Here is a 26440-nt window from a genome sequence, read left to right as displayed (position 1 = left end):
TAGCAAGGGGGTGTGATGTGGGCGTGTTTTGAGTAAGACTAGGGAGGGCCCAAATTTAGGATGTCCAATAGCGATAATCAAATGAGAAGAAATGTGCAAGTCTTACAAGACGGATGTTTTCATTTAGACCAGTTTCAGTCATGCCCAGGGTACTACTACTACTACTACTATTTAGTATTTCTATAGCGCTACAAGGCGTACGCAGCGCTGCACAAACATAGAAGAAAGACAGTCCCTGCTCAAAGAGCTTACAATCTAATAGACAAAAAAATAAATAAAGTAAGCAAATCAAATCAATTAATGTGAATGGGAAGGAAGAAAGGAGGGTAGGTGGAGGCGAGTGGTTACAAGTGTTTACGAGTCAAAAGCAATGTTAAAGAGGTGGGCTTTCAGTCTAGATTTAAAGGTGGCCAAGGATGGGGCAAGACGTAGGGGCTCAGGAAGTTTATTCCAGGCATAGGGTGCAGCGAGACAGAAGGCGCGAAGTCTGGAGTTGGCAGTAGTGGAGAAGGGAACAGATAAGAAGGATTTATCCATGGAGCGGAGTGCACGGGAAGGGGTGTAGGGAAGGACGAGTGTGGAGAGATACTGGGGAGCAGCAGAGTGAATACATTTATAGGTCAGTAGAAGAAGTTTGAACAGGATGCGAAAACGGATAGGGAGCCAGTGAAGGGTCTTGAGGAGAGGGGTAGTATGAGTAAAGCGACCCTGGCGGAAGACGAGATGGGCAGCAGAGTTTTGAACCGACTGGAGAGGGGAGAGGTGACTAAGTGGGAGGCCAGCAAGAAGCAGATTGCAGTAGTCTAAACGAGAGGTGACAAGGGTGTGGATGAGGGTTTTGGTAGAGTGCTCGGAAAGAAAGGGGCGGATTTTACGGATGTTGTAAAGAAAGAAACGACAGGTCTTGGCAATCTGCTGGATATGAGCAGAGAAGGAGAGAGAAGAGTCAAAGATGACCCCAAGGTTTCGAGCTGAGGAGACAGGGAGAATGAGAGAGCCATAGAAAACGGGGTACAAAAAGGTGCTCTAACTGAGCAGCTGACCACTGGAGGAATTAAGGTATAACCCTCATGAATCCTGCGGTGGTCCCTTTCCTCCTTCCTCTCCCCTGTGAGTGAAACAGGAAAAGAATACTAGACTCTACGGCCATAATACCGGATGCTGTCATCAAGCCGGTCTGAACTAAGGGTAGCCTGTGGTCACTTCAGCTCTCTTTTCTTGAACCTTTAAATTGTGAGTTCTCCAGAAGCAGAAATATATCTACTGTATCTAAATATTGATGATATCTGCAAGCTTGAAGGTTATTGAGGTGGTGTACAGTCAGGTACAGTAGATATTTCCCTGTTCCTGGAGGGCTCTGGATGCCCTGGTTTTCAGTTCACTGCACTGACCCCTAGGCTGCCTCTCTGCTCTGTAAAGATGTCTCGTGACCATTTTTGTACAAATGCTGCCAGACAGATGTCCTTGCCCCTGTTTTTTTTGGCATTCATAATTTGGACATTCAGTTTGTAAAATGGCTGTTCATTTTGGACATTCTCAGATATTTTCAAACAGGAAACCCCAATGTATTTTCTGTTTGAAAATGGCTATGAGATTTTTTATTACATTTGTACCCCGCGCTTTCCCACTCATGGCAGGCTCAATGCAGGTTACATATTATATACAGGTACTTATTTGTACCTGCGGCAATGGAGGGTTAAGTGACTTGCCCAGGGTCACAAGGACCTGCCTGTGCCTGAAGTGGGAATTGAACTCAGTTCCCCAGGACCAGAGTCCACCACCCTAACCACTAGGCCACTCCTTCTTTTGGGATTTTGCCAGGTAGTTGTGACCTGGATTGGTCACTGTTGGAAGCAGGATACTGGGCTTGATGGATCTTTAGTCTGTCCCAGCATAACAACGCTTATGTTTGTATAAGGTTTTTTGGACGTTATGAATAGGATGTCCCAATTCTGATTTGGTCTTCCTTTCGAAAATGCTCCTCCAAACTTCATATTGAGAAGAAATTCTGGACTTTACAATGTCCTTTTCTTTGAAATGACTACAAAATAACCTAAACAGCTGTAGAAATTGGAACTGAAACATCCAGTTTGGAACATGTGCAGTTCTGGTAGTATTTTAGAAAATGTTCAGATGACATACCAGCCTTTTCTAAAAAAAAAAAAAAAAACATACAGGAATGCACATATATGTATTGGTTACATGCGGTAGGAGCAACAATTTTACTTTTGTCAGTGTCTTAAAACATAAATAGAGGCAACTCAGCAGGTCAGACGTCTAAGCGTCAACACTTAATATGTAATTGTTGGAGTGGAGGAGTGGCCTAGTGGTGGTGGACTCTGGTCCTGGGGAACTGAGTTTGATTCCCACTTCAGGCATAGGCAGCTCCTTGTGACTCTGGGCAAGTCATTTAACCCTCCATTGCCCCAGGTACATGTATATAATATGTAAGCCGCATTGAGCCTGCCATGAGTGGGAAAGCACAGGGTACAAATGTAACAAAAAAAAAAAAAGTTCTGTTTAACACAATAGACATGAAACTGCCAACACTTAGCTGTAGATGTTTAAATGCCCCTAATTAAGTACAGAGGCCCCAATCTTCCAACATTATTATTCTTGAGGGAGGAAAACACTGGGGCCCCAATGATCAGAAGCAAACACAAGCGCTAGAGATCATTAGCGCCATACTAGCAGTCGCATTTGCTCCCATCCCATGATCAGTGCCCATGAGCACATGAAACAAGGCACTTGCAGGCTCTGACCACAAGTAGCATGCAAATACACGCTAAACAGTTCAATTATTAGTCCTCCCCAATGCTCAGCGGACAGCGCGACAAACATTAGCGCTCCTTTTGCAGCAAACCCTACGCCAGCTCAGAGCCAAGATAACCTCCCACCCAACCTGGTGGTCTAGCAGCCAACCCATCCCCCATACCTCCGTGATGGAGGAGGGAGTAGCATTCAGAGCACTGCCATTTTTGAAGGCGCCGCTGGAAGAGGAGGGCGTGCTACTCCCTCCTCCAATGTGGAGGTATGGGAGGCATGTTGGTTGCTAGACCACCAGGGTGGGTGGGGTGTTATCTTGGCAGCCCACTTGGTCCACCAGGGATGTATGTTTGGGTGTAGGGAGGGTAGGGGGCTGAAGGTCTACTTTGAGGGGGGCACTAGACTACCAGGGAACACTATCTGGGTTAAGGGGCCTGCATGTGTGTGTGTGTGGGGGGGGGGGGTTGGGGGACCTGCAAGCATGCAAATGCATGCTGGACAGGGCTTCCCAGGGCATTGCTGTTGGGGGGGGGGGGTCCAGTGGTCCCAAGGTCCTCCAGCCCCTCTGTTTGGCAGGTCCGGGCTTTTGAGAGCCTGCTCCTATGCTACTCATCCATGTTGGCACAAATGATACAGCTAAGTATCCTACTGAATGTATTGTACGAGACTTTGAGGCTTTGGGTCAGAGGGTGAAGCATCTAGGTGTGCAGGCGGTGTTCTCATCAATACTCCCTGTCGAAGGTAAAGGTTGAATGAAAGAAGCTCACATCTTGGAGATAAATGCGTGGCTGTGTGGTTGGTGCCGACGAGAGTGCTTTGGTTTCGTAGACCATGGGATGATTTTCCAAGAGGTACTGCACGGTGATGGTGTCCATCTGTCAAGGGAGGGAAGGAGTGTTTTCAGCAACAGGCTGGCTAAAGTACTAAAAAGAGCTTTAAACTAAAATTGATGGGGATGGGTATAAAAGACCACGAAGCCATAATTAACCCCAAGGAAGGTAGGACATCTAATGCCTCTATAGAAGGGAATAAAAAGAGTAAAATCTGGAGAGCCTTGTATACCAATGCCCGTAGTATAGGAAACAAACTTCTAGATCTTGAGACTACAATGATGGAAGCAGACTTGGATTTAGTGGCGTTCACGGAGAACCATGACTGGGATGTTGCTCTACCTGGCTATAATCTATTCAGGAAGGACAGAGTAGGAAAAAAGGGTGGCGGTGTGGCATTATATGCTAAGAATGATATCCAAGTGGCAGAACTGCAGGACATGTGGAGTATGGAAGAAGTGCTGTGGGTTAAACTGGAAAGAGGGAAGGAAAATGTATCTATATCGGAGTGATATACAGACCTCCCTCACAGTCGGAGTAAATGGACAGGGACTTAATTGAAGACATTCGCAAGATAGGTAGGAAAGGGGAAATACTACTGATAGGTGACTTCAATATGCCGGATGTTGATTGGGGTGTCCCGGCTGCGGGGTCGTCTAGAAGCAAAGAGATCTTAGATTCCCTACAGGAAGAATTGTTCCAGCAGTGGGTAATGGAACCGACGCAGGATGGAGCTGTTCTGGACCTCATGCTTATGAATGGAGAGTACGTTTCTGACGTCAAGGTGGCGGACCATTTAGCATCTAGTGATCATCGTATGGTATGGTTCAATATTAAAACAGAAGAGAGGGTTCATTTGAGATTCAAGGTCCTGGATGTCAAAGGAACTAACTTTGCTGAGATGGGAGAATTTCTCAAGGAACAGTTAGCGGGATGGGAACAGCTGAAGGATGTAGAACAGCAATGGATGAGACTGAAAGGAGCTATATTAAAGGCAACTAACCTTTATGTTAGAAAATTACATAAAAGTAAGAGGAAAAGAAGGCCTCTCTGGTACTCGAATGTAGTAGCTGAAAAGATAAGGGAAAGGAGGCTAGCCGTTGCATGTTATAAGATGACTGAGAAATATGAAGACAGGAGGGAATACCTAAATAAGTGAAGAGAAGCTGGAAAAGTTATCAGGAAAGCAAAGCGGCAAATGGAGGAAAAGATAGCTAATACGGTAAAATTGGGTGATAAGACCTTTTTCAGATATGTAAGTGACAAGTGCCATAATAGCATTGTGAGGCTCAAAGATGAGGAACAGAAATATGTGGAAGATAAGGAAAAAGCTGAACTGCTTAACGATTATTTTAGCTCTGTGTTCATGAATGAAAGACCGGAGGTAGGGCTGAAGAAAACAAAGGCTAAAGGGGATGGATGTATGGTAGACCAAGACCCGTTTATGGAGGACTGTGTTCGTGAGGATCTTGCCAAACTAAAAGTAGACAGAGCGATGGGGCCTGATGGGATACACCCGAGGATGCTTAAGGAACTCGGAGAACGGGCCTCTTCAATGCTTCCTTAGAAACTGGAGTGGTCCCGGTGGACTGGAGAAGTAACATAGTAACATAGTAGATGACGGCAGAAAAAGACCTGCATGGTCCATCTAGTCTGCCCAAGACAAACTCATATGTGTATACCTTACCTTGAATTTGTACCTGTCCTTTTCAGGGCACAGACCATATAAGTCTGTCCAGCAGTATTTCCCGCCTCCCAACCACCAGTCCCGCCTCCCATCAGCGGCTCTGGTACAGACCGTATAAGTCTGCCCTCCCCTATCCTCGCCTCCCAACCACCACCCCCTCTTCCCCCCAACTGCTCCGCCACCCAATTTCAGCTAAGCTTCTGAGGATCCATTCCTTCTGCACAGAAGGACGGATGTGGTTCCTTTGCTCAAGAGTGGAAGTAAGGAGGAGGTTGGGAATTACAGACCTGTCAGTCTGACCTCGGTGGAAACGTTTCTAAAGAGGAGGATTGTGACATTTCTTGAACTACATGGAATGCGGGACCCGAGGCAGCATGGCTTCACTATTGGCAAGTTGTGTCAGACGAATCCGATTGTCTTCTTCGACTGGGTGATCAAACAGTTGGATGTGGGAGGGGCGCTTGATGTGGTATACTTGGATTTCAGCAGAGCTTTTGACATGGTTCCGCACAGGCGACTAATAAATAAACTGAGTGCCCTCGGTGTGGGACCTAGAGTAACTGACTGGGTAAAAAATTGGTTGAATGGTAGGAGACAGAGGTGGTGGTAAATGGAGCTTGCTCTGAAGAAAAGGAGGTCGTCAGTGGAGTACTGCAGGGATCGGTCCTGGGGCCGGCTCTTTTTAACGTCTTTGTGAGCGATATTGCGGAAAGGCTGTCTGGTAAGTTTTGTCTCTTTGCGGATGATACTAAACTCTGCAACAGGGTGGACCCTGGAGGGTGTGAATAACATGAGGAAGGACCTAGCGAAACTGGAGGAATGGACCAATATTTGGCAAGGTAAAATTATGTATCATACCTGATAATTTTCTTTCCATTAATCATAGCTGATCAATCCATAGACTGGTGGGTTGTGTCCATCTACCAGCAGGTGGAGATAGAGAGCAAAGCTTTTGCCTCCCTATATGTGGTCATGTGCTGCCGGAAACTCCTCAGTATGTCGATATCCAAGCTCCATCCGCAGGACTCAGCACTTAGAGAATTACACCCACAAAGGGACACTCTGCCCAGCTCACCACCGCCGAAACGGGGGAGGGGAATTAGCCCAGCTCATCCCCACACAAGTGGGGGAGGGGAATCCGTCCAGCTCATCCCCGCGGAGCGGGGGAGGGACACCACCCCGCCGATGCGGGGGGATCTGGCTTATCCTGCAACCGCAACCGCGGGAGGAGCTGACTGACCCTAACACCGCCGAAGCGGGAGGGGTACAAAGCTGCCCTACAGCCGCACGAAGCGGGAGGGAGCGCCGGCAGAATTTATGTCTCAATCCAGCCCCATAAAACGGAGGGGAGAGGAATGCAGCAGCTCACTGTAACAGAAACTCGTCTCAACTCTTGAAGAATCCTTTTGAAAAAACTTGAACACGAAGTCCTCCTGAACAGGAACTGAAGACTAAATTTGAACCTGAAATGCAACCAGAATATAAACAGTACAGATATCTGGGAGGGGCTATGGACTGATCAGCTATGATTAATGGAAAGAAAATTATCAGGTATGATACATAATTTTACCTTCCATATCATCATGCTGATCAATCCATAGACTGGTGGGATGTACCGAAGCAGTACTCACCCAGGGCGGGACATTGAAATCCCTGACCGCAACACTGAAGCTCCAAACCGGGCCTCCGCCCGAGCAGCCACAGTCAAGCGGTAATGTCTGGAGAAGGTATGGGCCGATGCCCAAGTTGCCGCCTTGCAAATCTCTTCCAAGGAGACGGACCCGGCCTCTGCCATCGAGGCCGCCTGAGCTCTAGTGGAGTGAGCCTTCAGCTGGATAGGCGGCACCTTCCCCGCGGCCACATAAGCCGCTGCAATGGCTTCCTTGACCCATCTTGCCACTGTAGGCTTAGCAGCCTGCAGACCCTTACGAGGACCTGCAAACAGGACAAACAGATGATCCGATTTCCGGAAATCATTGGTCACTTCCAAGTATCTGATGATGACTTGTCTCACATCCAGATATTTGAGAGCAGAGTATTCCTCTGGGTAGTCCTCCCTACGAAAGGAAGGGAGACAGAGCTGCTGATTCACATGGAAGCGAGAAACAATCTTGGGCAGGAAGGAAGGCACTGTGCGAATAGTCACTCCTGCCTCAGTGAACTGCAGAAAAGGCTCTCGACATGAGAGTGCCTGGAGCTCGGAAACTCTTCTGGCTGAAGTGATAGCCACCAAAAAGACTGCTTTCAACGTCAGGTCTTTCAGAGATGCCCTCGACAAGGGTTCAAAAGGCGGCTTCTGCAAGGCTCTTAGCACCAGGTTGAGATTCCACGCAGGCACCACTGAGCGCAGAGGAGGGCGCAGGTGATTAACTCCCTTGAGAAAACGTACCACATCTGGCTGCGAAGCCAGGGAAGCACCCTTCAGGCGGCCCCTGAAGCAAGCCAGAGCCGCTACCTGGACTTTAAGGGAACTGAGCGACAGGCCTTTCTCCAGACCTTCTTGCAGGAACGCCAGCACTGCAGAAATTGGAGCAGTGAAGGGAGAAAGTGAGCCTGCTTCACACCACGCTGCAAAAGTACGCCAAACCCTGGCGTAAGCAGTAGAAGTAGAGCGCTTCCTCGCTCTCAGCATAGTGGCGATGACCTTGTCTGAGAAGCCCTTCTTCCTCAGACGCTGCCACTCAATAGCCAGGCCGTAAGACCAAAGGGGGAGGGATCCTCCATCACCACGGGACCCTGATGCAACAGGCCCTGCTCCACTGGCAGCCGCAGAGGGTCGTCCACTGCGAGCCTGATCAAGTCCGCATACCAGGGACGTCTGGGCCAGTCCGGACCCACCAGGATTATCCGGCCCGGATGCTTTACCACCCGGTCTAGTACCCTGCCCAACATGGGCCAGGGCGGGAACACATAGAGAAGCTCTTGTGTCGGCCACTGTTGGAGAAGAGCATCTACTCCCAGAGATCGAGGTTCCCATCCTCTGCTGAAAAAGCGCGGCACTTGGCAATTGGCCGATGACGCCATCAGATCTAGGCTCGGCTGGCCCCAGCGCTTCATGATGTCCAAGAACGCCTGAGCCGATAACTGCCACTCTCCGGGATCCAAGGTATGGCGACTGAGAAAGTCCGCCTTGACATTCATGACTCCGGCAATGTGGGCCGCTGACAGCTGTTCCAGGTTCGCTTCCGCCCACTGGCATAGATTCATGGCTTCCTTGGCTAGAGGGGCGCTCTTGGTACCTCCCTGGCGGTTGACATAGGCCACAGCCGTGGCATTGTCCGACAGGACCCGTACTGGCTTCAACGCCAGTACCGGGAAGAACTCCAAAAGCGCCAACCGAATGGCTCTGAGTTCCAGGAGGTTGATAGACCACTTTGCCTCTGCAGGAGACCAGAGCCCCTGTGCTGTCCTTCCCAAGCAGTGGGCTCCCCAGCCCGTCAAAGAGGCATCCGTCGTGACGACAATCCACTCCGGGGTCACAAGAGGCATCCCTGCAGACAACTTGTCTGTCTTCAGCCACCAGCTCAGCGCGTTGCGCACTGCTGGGTCCAAGGGAAGGCGCACAGCATAATCCTCCGACACCGGAGTCCAGCGCTGCAGCAGAGAGTGTTGTAGTGGTCTCATATGAGCCCTGGCCCAGGGCACTACTTCCATCGTGGCCGTCATAGAGCCCAACAGCTGCACATAGTCCCAAGCCCGAAGCGGAGAGGCTACTAGGAACTAGTCCACCTGAGCCTGAAGCTTGACAATCTGATTGTCCGGCAGGAACACTCTGCCCACTTGGGTGTCGAATCGAACTCCCAGATACTCCAGGGACTGAGTCGGGCGCAGCTGGCTTTTCTCCCAGCTGATGATCCACACCAGGGAGCTCAAAAGAGCAATCACCCGGTCCACAGCTTTGCCGCACTCTGCATAAGAGGGGGCTCGGATCAACCAGTCGTCCAGATAAGGATGGACTTGTACTCCTTCCTTTCGCAGGAAGGCCGCGATGACCACCATTACTTTGGAGAAGGTCCGCGGAGCAGTAGCCAACCCGAACGGGAGGGCTCTGAACTGGAAGTGTCGGCCCAAAACTGCAAAACGCAGAAAGCGTTGATGAGGAGGCCAGATGGGAATATGCAAGTACGCTTCCTTGATGTCCAAGGATGCCAGGAACTCCCCTGCCTTCACTGCCGCTATAACAGAGCGGAGAGTCTCCATGCGAAAGTGCCGAACTTTCAAGGCCCGATTGACCCCTTTGAGGTCGAGGATAGGCCGTACAGAACCTCCTTTCTTTGGTACCACAAAGTAAATGGAGTAACGTCCCTTGCCAAGCTGATTTTCTGGCACCGGAACGACCGCACCCAGGCGGATCAGATTGTCCAAGGTCCGCTGCACTGCCACAGCTTTGACCGGAGACTTGCAGGGAGAGAGTACAAACCCGTCTCTTAAGGGTCGGCAGAACTCTAGCTTGTAGCCGTCTCTGATGACTTCCAGCACCCAAGCGTCTGAAGTTACCCTGGTCCACTCGCCCAGAAACGAGGACAGGCGTCCTCCAATCTGCACTGGGCCATGGACCAGGACCCCGTCATTGGGTACGAGACCCTGGGGGAGGACCGGAGGGCGCACCTCCGGGACGGCGGTCTCTGCGAAAGGAATGCTGCTTGGGGGAGAAGTTCCTCTTGAAGGAAGAGGGGGCAGAGGAGCCCGACTTGCCCGAGCGGTACCGACGGGCTTCTTGAAACCGTCCTCTGGAGTTACCGGGGCGAGCACTAGCCCGAGCCCTGACCTCTGGTATCCTCTTGCCCTTAGACGTGCCGAGATCGGTCACAATTTTGTCCAGCTCGACCCCAAAGAGCAGCTTGCCTTTAAAAGGCAACTTAGCCAGGCGGGACTTAGAGGCGTGGTCCGCAGACCAATGTTTCAGCCAAAGCCACCGCCGCGCAGAGACTGTCTGAGCCATACCTTTAGCCGAGGCTCTCAAGACATCATACAGTAAGTCTGCCAAATAAGCAAAGCCCGACTCCAGGGCCGGCCAATCAGCCCTCAAGGAAGGATCCGAGGGGGAAGCCCGCTGCACAATCGTCAGGCACGCCCTGGCCACGTAGGAGCCGCAAACTGAGGCCTGCAAACTTAAGGCAGCCGCCTCAAAGGACGACCTTAAGGCCGCCTCCAATCTTCTGTCTTGGGCGTCCTTTAGGGCCGTGCCACCTTCCACCGGCAACGCCGTTTTCTTAGTCACCGCAGTGATTAAAGAATCCACGGTAGGCCACAGAAAGGCCTCCCGTTCACTTTCAGGCAAAGAATAGAGGCGGGACATAGCCCTAGCCACTTTAAGGCTCGCTTCCGGGACATCCCATTGAGCCGAAATTAAGGTGTGCATGGCAGCATGCACGTGGAAGGTTCTAGGCGGGCGCTTCGTCCCCAGCATAATGGCGGAGCCAACAGGGGCTGAGGGAGAGACGTCCTCCGGAGAGGAAATCTTCAAAATGCTCATGGCCTGCATTAACAGGTTGGGCAAATCCTCTGAGCGAAAGATCCGTGCTGCAGAGGGGTCATCCGCTCCATCCGAGCGGGAATCCGTCTCCTCCAAGGAATCCCCAAAGGACCGTTGGGAGAACTCAGATACGCTGCCCTCATCTACATCAGAGGAAACAGAGTCCTCTAAGGCCTGGGAATCCACCCGAGGACGTTTACTTCCGGGGGCCTCAACCCCTTTATCGGACAAGGGAGAAGGGGCAGCGTTTTGCATAAGAAAGGCCTGATGCAGCAGCAAAATAAACTTGGGGGAGAAACCCCCCAGACTGTGCACTTCAGCAGCCTGGGCCACAGCACTAGACGCACCCTCAACCAGCGCTCGCAAGAGCGGGGGACAAACATGCTACGCATCCGAGATGGCGTCCGGCGCGACACTCCGCGAAGGAGCGGCGCGGGAAGAACGGCGCTTAACTTTAGCTGCTTTTTTGCCATCGCCCAAATCAAGGGCGGCCAAGGCATTAACGTCTCCCAACTCAAGGGTGGCCCAAGAAGAAGCCGTCCGAGCAGAGTGGCCGGCCAAGATGGCGGAGGCAAGCAGCGGGGGATGGGCGTTTATGGCGGGAAAAACCGCCGCACCGGAGGAAGACCCGGGACACTGACCGGCCTCCGAACTGACACCCAACAAGGGCGAATCAGACTTTAAGACCCCCGCATCCCCGCTAAAAGCGCACACGCGATCCGGGGAGCAATTCCTCGCGCCCTCGCCCTCCGACGCCATAGGCCACGTGGAGATCGATCGGGGAACCCCCTGCCCGCTATAAAAAGGTAAAAATTACCTGCTTCTCGCTCCGAGCTGTAACGACCTGGTGTCCCAGTGAGTAGCTGCAATAAACGTTTAAATAAACGTCGAAATAAACGCCCTTAAGGACGTCCAAAATTTTTTTTTTTTTTTTAACGGAGCCAGCGGGAGGGGGGAGAAAAGGAGGGACCTGGCGCCACCAGGTTTGCACTTGCTCAAGAAGAGCCCTCAACCCTAGGTACTCAACAAAACCTAAAGATTAGGCTTGGAGACCTAGCCAGAGCTGCTGCTGTGTGTGACCACCACCTGCTGAGATAGAGAACATACTGGGGAGTTTCCGGCAGCACATGACCACATATAGGGAGGCAAAAGCTTTGCTCTCTATCTCCACCTGCTGGTAGATGGACACAACCCACCAGTCTATGGATTGATCAGCATGATATGGAACTAAGGTTTAATCCCAAAAAATGCAGGGTCATGCACTTAGGTCGCAAAAATCCGAGGGAACGGTACAGTATAGGGGGTGTAGTGCTTCAGTGTGCGAAGGAAGAGCGGGATTTGGGGGTGGTTGTGTCTGACGACCTTAAAGCTTTCAAATAGGTAGAAAAAGCGACGGCCAAAGCCAGAAGGATGCTTGGGTGCATAAAGAGAGGCATGACCAGCAGGAAAAAGGAGGTGATAGTGCCGTTGTACAAGTCTCTAGTGAGGCCCCATTTAGAGTACTGCGTGCAGTTCTGGAGATCGCTTACGGAAAGATATAAACAGGATGGAGTCAGTCCAGAGGGCGGCTATTAAATTAGTATGTGGTCTTGAATGCAAAAATTATAGGGACAGGCATATGAACCTCAACATGTATATGCTGGAAGAGAGAAGGGAGAGAGGAGACATGATAGAAACATTTAAATATCTCAAGGGCATTTATGTACAGGAAGAGAGCCTTTTTCAAATGAAGGAGAGCTCTGGAATGAGGGGGCATTTGACAAAGTTAAGAGGGAATAGGTTTAGGAGTAACCTAAGGAAGTATTATTTCACAGAAAGGGTGGTGGAGGCGTGGCATGGCCTCCCGGTGGAGGTGGTGGAGTCGAGGACTGTTCCAGAATTTAAAGAGGCATGGGATAAGCATGTGGGATCGCTTAGGAACAGGAAGAATTAGGGGTTACAGAGGATGGGCAGACTGGATGATCCCCCCAAGGCCATATGCCTCTTCCTAATTCCTCCCAAGAGCATTTGCCCCCCCCCCCCCCCCATCTCTAAGTCTTCCCTATCTAGTATGGTGAGACTTTTAGAGATGTCCCAGAAGCTGGGGGTATTTTACAGGTTGCACTGTAGCTTGCAGACTGCATCTGGAGTATTCACCTAGTAATGAGCTGGTTTTACACAGAAAACTGGAATGACCACGTGATCTATCCAGTCTGCCCATCCATGCCATTTACTGTCCCTTCCTCTCAGAGATCCCATGTACTTGTCCCAAGCTTTCTTGAATTCAGAAACAGTTTTCATCTCCAGCACTATCACCAATTCACCACTCTTTCCATGAAGAAGTCTTTCCTTAGGTTACTCCTATGCCTCCTGGGCATTTAAGCCGTGGAGGTATTTAAATGTTTTTGTATCATATGTCTTCTCTCCTACTTGTCTTCCAAAGTAGACATATACTCATATGCTTTATGACCACTGGCAATTTTAGTAGCAACCTCTAGACTGACTCCATCTTTTTGAAGATGTGTCTCCAGAATTGCGCACAGATGAAATCTCGCCAGAGACTTATAGAAAGGCCCAATCACCTCCTTTTTTCTTGCTGGCCATTCCTCTCCCTATGCACTCAAGCATGATTCTGGCTTTTCCCAACACCTTAGGAAGGAAGGCCAGTGCTTCACAGACTCCCATGGTCTGGCTTCCGAAAATGACAAAGACAAATCCATGTCAGGTCTCTTCATTTTACATCACATTCATCTCATACGCTATGAGTGCAGGTGATGAGAATCTCAGTGGGGAGGGGATGACACCTTAAGGCTGAAATTAGCAGTAATCATATATTGACAATGAATGTGATAAAACTCCTCTTCCAAGATTGCCTATATATGGTTGGCATAGAGGCAAATTACCAACTGCCTGGACTGTGAGGCCAGTGTTTGATGTTAGAGAGTGTGGCAGGGGTGGAAGGACTGTGCAGGTCAGTTGTTTGTTTACTATATTACTATCAGATATAATCAGCCCTACGTCATGCAGGACTTCTCAGAACAAAGGACTGCGAGTTTGCGTAATGCTGTGAGAGTCTCAGTATATTTTGACAGACACACAGAAATCAGAACTTACCTTTCAGATCTTCCTGGACACCTTCACTTCCCACAGCGTTAACAGTGATTTCCTCAAGTAAAGCTGAACCTGCAGCGATTTGATAGAATTTAGCATTTAATTTCAGGAAAGCTTAATATCCAGTGCCTAGCAACTTAATGAACTGACCCAGCACTGTTTCCTCATCTCAGAGGGTCCCATGCAGAAAGCAATGCATTATAGACACTGACCGCACACGGGGGCCACAGAATGCAGTAATCAATGAGCATGCAAATTACTACCGTGTTAAAATCACACCAGTAATCAACAGCTCATTGTCAAATGCCACCCTTCCTGCCTGTGCCTGAGCTGCAATTGGCCCAGGCACTGACAAAAAGAGTTGCACCTGTCTGCACTAGCCCTGATCTCAAGCCCCACCACCTGATTGACCAGGCTGCCTCCCCGATATTAAATAATGATGTCTAGTGGCCCTCCCACCACCTCCATGGGGATTGGGACTGGGACTGGCCCACCAGCCAGCCTCCTTCTCCCCATTCCCCACCCCTACCAGGACCAATCAGTTCCCTCTTCCTTATTTAAAAAAAACTTTCTCCCTGGTGTCTAGTGACACCCGCCCCACCCCAGGACGTAAATACCTTGAAGGAGGCAGGAGTGATGTTCACTCACTTCTGTCGCTGGGCTGTCATCTACAAAATGTCAGCCTCTGCCCCGCATGGTGTATTGTGGGGATGCACAGGGCGGAGTCAGTTTTCCAAATAAGAAATTTCTCTCTTATATGGCTAACTGGCCTCACCCGGTGCAGAGGCCACAGTGTCATTTAGGAAATGATGGCCTGGAGGCAGAAGCAAGCGGGTATCATTCATGCCTCCTTCACGGTGCTTGGGTCTGGGGGCCTTAGAAAGGGGGTTGGAAGTGGGGTAGGTGAACTCTAGACACCAGGGACTCCTTGTTTTAAGTTTTGGTTGGGAGCTGACGGAGGGTGGAGGGGAGCCACTAAACTCCAAGGAAAGGGAGGAAGGGTGGGGACTGTCATGTTGAGGGAAGGGGGTGCCTCAGAGGACATTTTTTTTATTATATCGCGGGGGGGGGGGGGGGTGTTAGAGGGAACTGGTTTGGATAATTTCAGGGGATGGGAGAGTGCCAGAGTGGGGCAAAGGGGAAGGAGAGGGGGTTGATGCTGTATGTGGAAGTCTACACCAGCCTCAGACCTGGCGGTAGGTCTCTGGCCTTAACATCCCTGCATGCTGTAAGGCAGCTGATCAGATCTTTACCGTGCATTTTAATATACAGTGTACTGATGTCTACCATGGGAGCACACAAACCCTTTCAGTATACAGCTATAGTGTCAATTCTCTTTGAGGAACCGCCAGTACCGGTAGATTCATTACATTATAGTAACATAGTAGATGACAGCAGAAAAAGACCTGCACGGTCCATCCATTCTGCCCAACAAGATAAACTCATATGTGTTACTTTTTATTTGTACCTGTCCTCTTCAGGGCACAGACCGTATAAGTCTGCCCAGCACTATCCCCGCCTCCCAACCACCAGCCCCGCCTCCCACCACCGGCTCTGGCACAGACCGTATAAATCTGCCCAGCATTATCCCCGCCTCCCAACCACCAGCCCCGCCTCCCACCACCGGCTCTGCCACACAATCTCGGCTAAGCTCCTGAGGATCTATTCCCTCTGAACAGGATACCTTTATGTTTATCCCAAGTATGTTTGAATTCCGTTACCGTTTTCATTTCCACCACCTCCCGCGGGAGGGCATTCCCTCTATCTAGGTATCGTCGTAGACTGACATTTAAGCTTCTCCCAGCAAAAGTGCTCTGGATTCTATTCTTTACATCAATTACATTCCATTAGTAATTATTTAGTGAAGCTTATCTACCTCAGTCCTCAGGAGCTTAGCCGAGATTGGGTGGCAGAGCTGGTGGTGGGAGGCGGGGATAGTGCTGGGCAGACTTATACGGTCTGTGCCAGAGCCGGTGATGGGAGGCAGGGATAGTGCTGGGCAGACTTATACGGTCTGTGCCAGAGCCGGTGGTGAGAGGCGGGGCTGTTGGTTGGGAGGCGGGGATAGTGCTGGGCAGACTTATACGGTCTGTGCCCTGAAGAGGACAGGTACAAATAAAAAGTAGCACATATGAGTTTATTTTGTTGGGCAGACTGGATGGACCGTGCAGGTCTTTTTCTGCCGTCATCTACTATGTTACTATGTTACCTTATATCATGCCTATATTACCACCCGTATAGATTACTGTAACGTGCTTCATGCTGGACTGTCTCAAACTAATCTTAAATCTTTACAGAACTGTTGTCCCCTTTCTTGGTAAGGCTAAATGTCGGCCTTCTGTTACTCCACTCTTTATATGCCTACATTGACTTCCCGCTCAATTCAGAATCCAGTTTAAAATATGAAAATTTAAGGCTCTTCGTGATGGAATTCCAGATGACCAATACCTTATGTTCGTCCACCCCTGGCATGGCACTCTCGGAATCTTTTTCCTGATGCCCCACTTACGACACAGTCTTCCACTGGATCTTCATTCAGACTCATCTTTTAAACAATTTAAAATTAACGTAAAGACACCCTCATTTTCTACTGCTTTCAGTACAAGTTAGAATTGTTTGACAGATACCAGTATCGATGAGGAGGATGAATTGGGGTTTTTTAAAGTAACTCTGGTGTACTTGGATTATTGAACTTTTCTTGTGTGATTGCATTCTACTACTACTACTTAACATTTCTAAAGCGCTACTAGGGTTACGCAGCGCTGTACAGTTAACAAAGAAGGATATGTCCTATATTATTATTAGAGTTCATTTTCTGTCTATACTTTTATTTATAAATCAACTTGACCTGGTATTTCCAAATTTGGTGATCCATCAAATTTTAAATAAACATAACCTTCTCGTTAAGGGCAAGCTGTAGCCCAGGGTAGCTTTCTGCATCAGCCCCAGATTGAGAGAACAGCGCCTCACATGGTACTTGCTGGTAGAATGATGTGTAAGTTCTTTTTTCAGGGTTTTCTCTTTGCTGTTGAGTAATCAATATTTCTGTGGATACCTCTGGTGGTAACAGTCTCTGATGTTGGGGTCTATTGAGTTTGAGAAAGAGCCCTAGGTATTTGGCTGTAATTTTTGAAAACATGGGGCAGGTCAAAAATACGCATCTTACGTTAAAAAAAGAAAATTAAAATTGATAAGACAATTGCAGTTTTTTTTTATATGCACGAGCCCTGCAGGCAGTTGTATATGTTTCATTGTTAACTTTACTGAATTATTGTAATCTTTGTATGAGTAACTGAAAAACTGCTTAAACAGAATATAGCTGCTAGATCGATTATGGGAAGAAGCATTGTGAGCTCTATTCTTAGCAAACTTCATTGGTTACCATTTAGGGAATAGCAAGTTGGAAATATGAATAACAAACATTGTTTGAAATGTTTATATGCAAATGCCAGAAGCCTAAAAAATAAGATGGCAGAGTTGGAATATTTTGCACTAAAGGAAAAGATAAATATAACAGTGGACTGGAGGAGTAGCCTGGTGGTTAGAAAGCCAGTCTTGAAATTCAGAGGTGGTCGACTCAAATCCCACTGCTGCTCCTTGTGATCTTGGGAAAGTCAGAAAGGGCCCCTTTTACCAAACTGTGGCCAAAGGGGGTTGGCATCAGCACATGTTTTATACATGCGACGAGGCCCCCTTTTACTGCAGCTGGTAAAAAGGAAGTCTTGCTTTCCTACAGAAAAAGGCTGGGTAGCAACTAAAGCACTTGAGGTTACGGTAAGGGCTCCTGCGTTAACCCAGCGATAACCGGGCAGCGCACGGAACTCCCCGATTACTGCCAGGAACACTCTGGCACTGCAAAAATAAATAAATATTTGTAGAGCTGGGAATGAGGCTGCACTAGGGGTGGGAAGTACCACATGGGTTCAGCCGAGGGAAGTCTTGCCTCACCAATTTGCTTCTTTTCTTTGAAGGCGTGAATAAACATGTGGATAAAGTTGAGCAAGTTGTTGTAGTCTATCTAGATTTTCAGAAAGTTTTTGATAAAGTTTCTCATGAGAGACTCCTGAGAAAATTGAGTCATGGGATAGGAGGCAAGGTTCTGGTGTGGATTAGGAATTGGTTATTGGACAGAAACAGAGGGTAGGGTTAATTGGTCATTTCTCTCAACACAGGAAGGTAACAGTGGAGTGCCACAGGGATCTGTACTGGGACCGGAGCTATTTAACATATTTGTAAATGATATGGAAATTGGAATGGCGAGCGAGGTGATTATATTTGGAGATGATACAAAAGTATTCAAGGTTGTTAAACACATGCGGACTGCGAAATATTGCAGGAAAACCTTAGGAAATTGGAAGACTGGGCATCCAAATGACAGATGAAATTTAATGTAGACAAATGCAAGGTGATGCACATTGGGAAGAATAATCCAAATACATGTACTTGATGTTAGGGTCCACCTTAGGAGTCGGCACTCAAGAAAAAGATCTGGGTGTCATTACAGGTAAGAAGCTGAAATCTTCTGCTCAGTGTGTGGCGGCGGCCAAAAAAGCAAACAGGATGCTAAGAATTTTTAGGAAAGGGATAGTGAATAAGAATGAAAGTACTATAATGCCTTTGTATTGCTCCATGGTGTATCCGCACCTTGAGTATTGCATTCAGTTCTGGTCGCCATATCTCAAAAAAGATATAACGGAATTAGAAAAGATTCAAAAAAAGAGCGACCAAAATGATAAAGGGGAAGGAACTCCTGTTGTATGAGGAAAGGCTAAAGAGATTAGGGCTCTTCAGCTTGGAAAAGAGATGGATGAGGGGAGATATGATTGAGGTCTCCAAAATCCTGAGTGGTGTAGAACGAGTAGAAGTAAATCAATTTTTTACTCGTTCCAAAAGTACAAAGACTAGGAAAACTCAAGGAAGTTACACGGAAATACTTTTAAAACAAATAGGAGGACATATTTTTTCACTCAACGAATAGTTAAGCTCTAGAACTCTTTGCCGGAGGTGGTGGTAACAGCAGTTAGCGTATCTGGGATTAAAAAAAGGTTTGGACAAATTCCTGGAGGAAAAGTCCATAGTCTGCTGTTGAGACAGACATGGGAAGCAACTGCTTGCCCTGGGGTTTGTAGTATGGAATGTTGATACTCTTTGAGATTCTGAATAGAATCTTGTTACTCTTTGAGATTGTGCCTGGAATCTTGCTACTCTTTGGTGTTCTACATGGAATGTTGCCACAATTTGGGTTTCTGCCATGTGACCTGGCTTGGCCACTGTTTGGAAAATAGGATACTGGGCTAAATGAACCATTGGTCTCACCCAGTGTGGTTACTTTTATGTTCTTCACCTTCCATTCCTCAGGCACAAAATTAGATTGTCCCTAGAAATGCTCATTGTACCTGGATTGAACTGACCTTGAGCTACTTCTGAAAAAGGTGTGAGCAAAATGGTAGAGACTGTTATAAAGTATAGCAATACTTAAGATCTAAATAAATAAATAAAATAAAACAGGTGCAAAACAAAGAGCAGACCAGTACTCTGAAGAACAAGGTGGTTTATTAAAACAAGAACCCAAAGTGGCCATGTTTTGCCCAAAAGCTGCAACAGGGGTGAAGCTACAACCAGGGGCATAGCTGCTATGGGGCCATGGGGGCCTGGGCCCCCGTAAATTTGGCCCTGGACCCCCCTGCCGACGCCCCTCTCAACCCCCCCCCCCCCGCCGATGCCCCTCTCAACCCCCTCGCCAATGCTGCCTGTACCTTTGCTGGCGGGGGACCCCAACCCCCGCCAGCCAAAGTCTTCTTTCTGCGTTTGGTTTCTTCTGACGTCCTGCTGCACTTACAACGTGCAGGACGTCAGACTCACAGAAACAGAACGAAGCCATGCATGTACGTGCAGCAGGATGTCAGACTCAGAAGAAACCAAAAATCAGGAAGACGACTTCGGATGGCGGGGGTTGGGTCCCCTGCCAGCAAAGGTACAGACGGCGATGGATGGCAGGCAGGTCGAGAGGGGGCTTCAAACTGTTGGAGGGGGTGTCGGGGGGGGGTGGTCGGCGATGGCGGCGGGGGGGGGGGGGGGGCTACAATGTGCCCCCTCACCTCGGCTCCAGATACGCTCCTGGCTACAACACAAACATAATTCCCTAAATTAAAATCATAAATATGTAAATTACAAAAATCATAGGTTTTGGTTCACCAGAAACAGCTGTATTGTGTTACAACTGAGTTATAACTGTTAGCTGCAGTTCAGCAGAAACTCAAGCCCCCATTTCAATCCCCCTCTCCTCTGCGCACTCTCAGTTCTGTGTTTATCTGAATTGGGAGGATGAGAACTCAAGCGATAATGCAGTCAGGGCTACATTTAGTAGGGTATATCCATAATACAAGGTGTGTCATTTGCTTACACTACACATGGACCCCCTGTCAGGATGCAGGACGTCAGCAGCACGGTTCAGTGCAGGCCTTGGTGCGCCTTTTTCCTGCGCTGGTGCTGGAGTTTGTGTGGTGTTAGCGTGCAATACACACCACCATCACTGCCTGCTCTGTGAGCTGGCTTCCACTAACTGCACCGGTCCAGAGATGGAGTCCGTGTGTGGCGCCAGCGGTAAGAACTTAAGCGTTTGCCATTCTGAGACAGACCAAACGTCCATCAACCTCAGTATCCTGTTTCCAACAGTGGCTAATCCAGGCTACAAGTACCTGACAAGATCCCAAAACAGTACATTTTATGATGCTTATCCTAGAAATAAGCAGTGGATTTTCCCCAAGTCCATTTTAATAATGGCTTATGGACTTTTCTTTTAGGAACCTATCCAAACCTTTTTTAAACCCTACTAAGTTAACTGCTTTTACCACATTCTCTGACAACGAATTCCAGAGTTTAATTACACGTTGAGTGAAGAAATATTTTCTCTGACTTGTTTCAATCCACTTCAATCTGGTTTTCGCCCTCTGCACTCGACAGAAACGGCACTCTCTAAAGTTTGCAATGACCTGCTCCTGGCCAAATCCAGAGGTCACTACTCCATCCTTATCCTCCTCGATCTTTCCGCCGCGTTTGACACTGTCAATCATGACTTACTTCTTGCCACGCTGTCCTCTTTTGGGTTCCAAGGCTCTGTCCTCTCCTGGTTCTCCTCCTATCTCTCCCACCGCACCTTCAGGGTACACTCCCATGGATCTTCCTCCACTCCCATCCCACTATCTGTTGGAGTTCCCCAGGGATCTGTCCTTGGACCCCTTCTTTTCTCAATCTACACCTCCTCTCTGGGCTCGCTGAACTCATCTCATGGTTTTCAGTATCATCTTTATGCTGATGACACCCAGCTATACCTCTCCACACCTGACATCACCGCGGAGACCCAGACCAAGGTATCAGCCTGTTTATCCGACATTGCGGCATGGATGTCCAACCGTCACCTTAAACTGAACATGTCCAAGACCGAGCTCCTCGTCTTTCCTCCTAAACCCACTTCTCCTCTTCCTCCACTCTCTATCTCAGTTGATAACACCCTCATCCTCCCCGTCCCATCTGCCCGCAACCTCGGAGTCATCTTCGACTCCTCCCTCTCCTTCTCTGCGCATATCCAACAGACTGCCAAGACCTGTCGCTTCTTCCTCTTCAACATCAGCAAAATTCGCCCTTTCCTCTCTGAGCATACCACCAGAACTCTCGTCCACGCTCTCATTACCTCTCGCCTTGATTACTGCAATTTACTCCTCACCGGCCTCCCACTCAGCCATCTATCCCCCCTTCAATCCGTTCAGAACGCTGCCGCACGTCTTATATTCCGCCAGAACCGATATACTCATATCACCCCTCTCCTCAAATCACTTCATTGGCTTCCGATCAGATATCGCATACAATTCAAGCTCCTCCTCCTTACCTACAAATGCACTCAGTCTGCGGCTCCTCACTACCTCTCCACCCTCATCTCCCCCTATGTTCCCGCCCGTAACCTCCGCTCACAGGACAAAGCCCTTCTCTCAGTACCCTTCTCCACCACTGCCAACTCCAGGCTCCGCTCATTCTGCCTTGCCTCACCCTATGCCTGGAACAATCTTCCTTTACCCATACGCCATGCCCCCTCCCAACCCATCTTCAAATCTCTGCTTAAAACTCACCTCTTCAATGCTGCCTTCGGAGCCTAACCGCTTGAGAAATATAGAATGCCCCAATCTATCCACCCTATCAGATTAACTGTTCACTTGTCCTGTAGATTGTACACCTGTCTTTAGATTGTTCTCTTGTCTTTTAGATTGTAAGCTCTTTGAGCAGGGACTGTCCTTCTATGTTTAAATTGTACAGTGCTGCGTAACTCTAGTAGCGCTTTAGAAATGTTAGTTAGTAGTAGTAGTAGTAGTTTTAATATTACTACTTTGTAGCTTTATTGCGTGCCCCCTAGAGCCAGTATTTTTGGAAAGAGCGATTCACGTCTACCCATTCCACTCCACTCATTATTTTATAGACTGTGATGATTATGGTACTGTCCCTGTGTCTACATTACCCTTGTTACAGTCGGATTCACACAGAAGGAGCTGCAAGAGGGGTTTGGAGCTAAAAGAAGGGGAGGAATACCCAGAATGGAGCCCCTGGATTGGGATGGGATTTTTCCTAAGGCTGCAGCAGTCCTGCGGCTGGCAGGCACTGAGGGGGAAAATGTCAGCCCTTAACTACTACTACTACTACTTAACATTTCTAGAGCACTACTAGGGTTACACAGTGCTGTACAAAATAAACAAAGAAGGACGGTCCCTGCTCAAATGAGCTTACAATCTAAAGAACGAAATGTCAAGTTGGGCAGTCTAGATTTCCTGGGTAGAGGTGTAGAGGTTAGGTGCCGAAGGCGACATTGAAGAGTTGGGCTTTAAGCAGAGATTTGAAGATGGGCAGGGAGGGGGCCTTACGTATGGGCTCGGGGAGTTTGTTCCACGCGTGGGGTGAGGCGAGGCAGAAAGGGCGGAGCCTGAAGTTGGCGGTGGTGGAGAAGGGTACTGAAAGGAGGGATTTGTCTTGAGAGTGGAGGTTACGGGTAGGAACGTAAGGGGAGATGAGGGTTGAGAGGTAAGGAGGGGCTGCAGATCGAGTACATTTGTAGGTTAGTAGCAGAAGCTTGAATTGAATGCGGTACCTGATCGGAAGCCAATGAAGTGACTTGAGGGGAGGGGTGATATGAGTGTATCAGTTCAGGCGGAAGATAAGACGTGCAGCAGAGTTCTGAACGGACTGAAGGGGGGATAGGTGGCTAAGTGGGAGGCCAGTGAGGAGTAGGTTGCAGTAGTCAAGGCGAGAGGTAACGAGAGCGTGGAGGAGAGTTCGGGTGGTATGCTCAGAGAGGAAAGGGCGGATTTTGCTAATGTTATAGAGGAAGAAGCAACAGGTCTTGGCTATCTGCTGGATGTGCGCAGAGAAGGAGAGGGAGGAGTCGAAGATGACACCAAGGTTGCGGGCAGATGAGACGGGGACGATGAGGGTGTTATCAACTGAGATAGAGAGTGGAGGTAGAGGAGAAGTGGGTTTGGGTGGGAAGACAAGAAGTTCGGTCTTGGCCATGTTCAGTTTCAGGTGGCGGTTGGACATCCAGGCAGCAATGTCGGATAAGCAGGCCGATACTTTGGCCTGGGTTTCCGCAGTGATGTCAGGTGTGGAGAGATAAAGCTGGGTGTCGTCAGCATAAAGATGATACTGGAAGCCATGAGATGAGATCAGGGAGCCCAGGGAAGAGGTGTAGATAGAGAAAAGAAGGGGTCCAAGGACAGAACCCTGAGGGACTCCAACAGAGAGCGGGATAGGGGTGGAGGAAGAGCCATGAGAGCAGAGTACACGATGGGAGAGATAAGAGGAGAACCAGGAGAGGATAGAGCCCTGGAAACCAAAAGAGGACAGTGTGTCAAGAAGTAAGTTGTGATTGACAGTGTCAAAAGCGTCGGATAGGTCGAGGAGAATGAGGATGGAGTAATGACCTTTGGATTTGGCGAGGAACAGGTCATTACAGACTTTGGATAATGCCGTTTCTGTTGAGTGAAGTGGGCGAAAGCCAGATTGAAGCGGATCGAGGATGGTATGAGAGGCGAGAAAATCAATGCAACAGCTGTGAACGGCATGTTCAAGTATTTTGGAGAGGAAGGGTAGGAGGGAGATGGGGCGGTAGTTGGAGGGACAGGTAGGGTCAAGTGAAGGTTTTTTGAAGAGAGGTGTGACAACAGCATGCTTGAAGGTGTCAGGGACAGTTGCGGTGGAGAGAGAGAGGTTGAGGATATGACAGATGGAAGGGGTGATAGTAGGAGAGATGGTGATAAGTAAGTTGGTGGGGATGGGGTCTGAGGAGCTGGTGGGTGCATTTCGAGGAGGAGAGAGATGGGCGGTTTCCTCTTCGGTGATATCAGGAAAAGAGGAGAAGGAGGCCTGGGTTGATTGGTTGAGGGAGTGGGTGATAGGATGAAGAGGAGGAGAAGGTTAAGTGGTGAATTCGAGGTTGATCTTCTGGACCTTGTCGCGGAAGTAGTCAGCCAGTGATTGAGGAGAGAGTGAGGGGGGGTGGGAGCAGAGGGCACTTTGAGGAGGGAGTTGAGGGTGGCGAAGAGACGATGAGGGTTAGAGCTGAGGGAATTAGTCAAGTGAGTGTAGTAGTCCTGTTTGGCAAGGAATAGGGAGGACTGGAAGGAGGATAGCATGAATTTGTAGTGAATGAAGTCAGTATGGGTGAGAGATTTCCTCCATAGGCGTTCAGCCGATCGGGAGCAGGAGCGAAGGTAGCGGGTGCAAGGGTTAAGCCAGGGCTGGGGATTAGTGCGCCTTGTGGGACGGGAAACAGAAGGTGCAAGGGTGTCCAGGGCGGAGGAGAGAGTGGCATTGTACTTGGAAACAGCCTTGTCGACGGACTCGGAGGACGTGATGGACGGGAGGAGGTCGGAGATACTAGCGGATAAGGTGGGGGGGTCAACAGCCTGGAGATTCCTGGAGGTAGTGGTTAGTGTTGGGCGGGACTGAGGGGGAGGGTGATGAAGTGTGAATATGATCAGGTGATGGTCAGCAATGGGAAGAGCAGAGACGCAGAGATTAGAGGGCGAGCAGGTAGAGGAGAGGACGAGATCAAGACAGTGACCAGATTTGTGAGTAGGGGTGGTGGAGCTCAGTTGGAGGTTGAAGGAGGAAGTTAGGGTGAGGAATTGAGAAGCGTATGAGTCGGATGGGTTATCAGTGTGTATGTTGAAGTCACCAAGAATGAGGGATGGGGGATGAGGGCTCAAGAAAAACGGAGAGCCAGGCATCGAAGTCAGTAAGGAAGGAAGGGAGGGACTTATCAGGGGGGCGGTAGATGACTGCAACTCGGAGTGGCAGCGGGTAGAATAATAAGAGCCATTAGTGGGAAGAAGGAATATGTCCCTGGCAAATGACCCACTTGCATCAGGAATTTACCTTTAAAAATGATGTCTCCTATTTTCCCTGGGAGGAGGGGAAAGTGGAAGCCCAGTCTCAAGTGGGCTATTCCAAAGAGCTGGGGCAGATCTCTAAGAATCTCAGGGGAGGGAAGTCCCAGCCAGTTTCCTTACAGGACAGTCAGTAGATGCTCTGCCCAGAGCTTCTGACAGTCTCTGTCTCTGACCTCCACCCTGCAGAGGAGCAAGAAGTGAGAGAGGAGCGGCAGATGGACTGGCAGCCAGGGCTTCCCGTGGATTAGGAAGGTAACCCAACCTGGAAGAAGTGCCTGACTCCTGAGAAGGTAGCCAGCCGGCTTCCCGTGGATGGGGAAAGGTAACCTTAAGGGGAAGAAAGCAGCCAGCTCAAGGGCTTCGGTGGACTGGAAGGTAACCCTGAGGGATGAAATGCTTGGCTTTGGAAGGATTCATGGAGCTTTATACACCCTTTCTCCATTACTGCTTCTACAGGAGAGAAAGGTGTGGTCCACACAGTTGTTTGTTAAAGGTTGGGAAGCATGCTGAAACTTTCACTACCTCAAACTGTTCAGTCAACAGATGGTATGCAACTAATAGATCCTAATCTTTGTTTGAAGTTAAGTTCGTTATAACCATTACCTGCAGAGCTGTGCTGGACTCATTTTCTTTTCATTTACTTTAAACGCTCTGCCTGCACTGCCCCACTCCTTTTTGGAGCTTTGGCTGAAGAAGTCAGCCAGATTGCCAAAGTGGACAGAGTATTTTCAAGGACTGGAACCCCTGGAAGTATTTTTAGTGAAAAGCCACTTATCTCTTGAGTTGGCTCTGAGGGCCTGAACAAATAAAGTGTGCACTACAAAAGACTGCAGTGTTAAACATTCTGCTGACTCCCACTCTGTGTTTTATTGGACTTCTGCCCTATTATCTGGTCTATTCCTCTGCTGTTTTGACCTGCACAACGCCTGCGGGGTTATAAAATTGTCAACAGTAGGATTTTTGCGAGCGACACACCCAGACAGAACAGCATCATCTCTGGAAACCAGCTGTCTTTTGTTGCTGCTGCAGTGCCGGAACCACAAGCTAAAGCCGATATCCAGAGGCCCTGGAGGTGGCAAGACGGCCTACCCACAGTCATTCCAGTGATTCGTTGAGAGGCGAAACGTGAGCAGGCAAGACACCTAGGAGTCACCTGGAC

The 26440-nt window shown here is 49.0% G+C and overlaps 1 protein-coding gene across 3 annotated transcripts in view; it reads right to left on the bottom strand.

Annotated features, from left to right (window-relative positions):
* The window catches only part of LOC115462766 (NACHT, LRR and PYD domains-containing protein 12-like), a 113438-nt gene that overhangs the window by 58911 nt on the left and 28087 nt on the right, over positions 1-26440 (bottom strand). For 2 of the 3 annotated variants that reach the window (XM_030192750.1, XM_030192751.1), the window contains one exon: positions 13853-13921. In XM_030192750.1, coding sequence (XP_030048610.1) covers positions 13853-13921 — 69 coding nt within the window. Of the gene's footprint in view, positions 1-13852; positions 13922-16297; positions 16395-26440 lie in introns of all 3 variants that reach the window. The other variant, XM_030192752.1, reaches the window with a different exon arrangement.

This window comes from Microcaecilia unicolor, chromosome 2 (assembly GCF_901765095.1).
Source record: "Microcaecilia unicolor chromosome 2, aMicUni1.1, whole genome shotgun sequence".
Taxonomy (NCBI): domain Eukaryota; kingdom Metazoa; phylum Chordata; class Amphibia; order Gymnophiona; family Siphonopidae; genus Microcaecilia; species Microcaecilia unicolor.
This window is presented reverse-complemented; position numbering and strand designations above follow the sequence as displayed.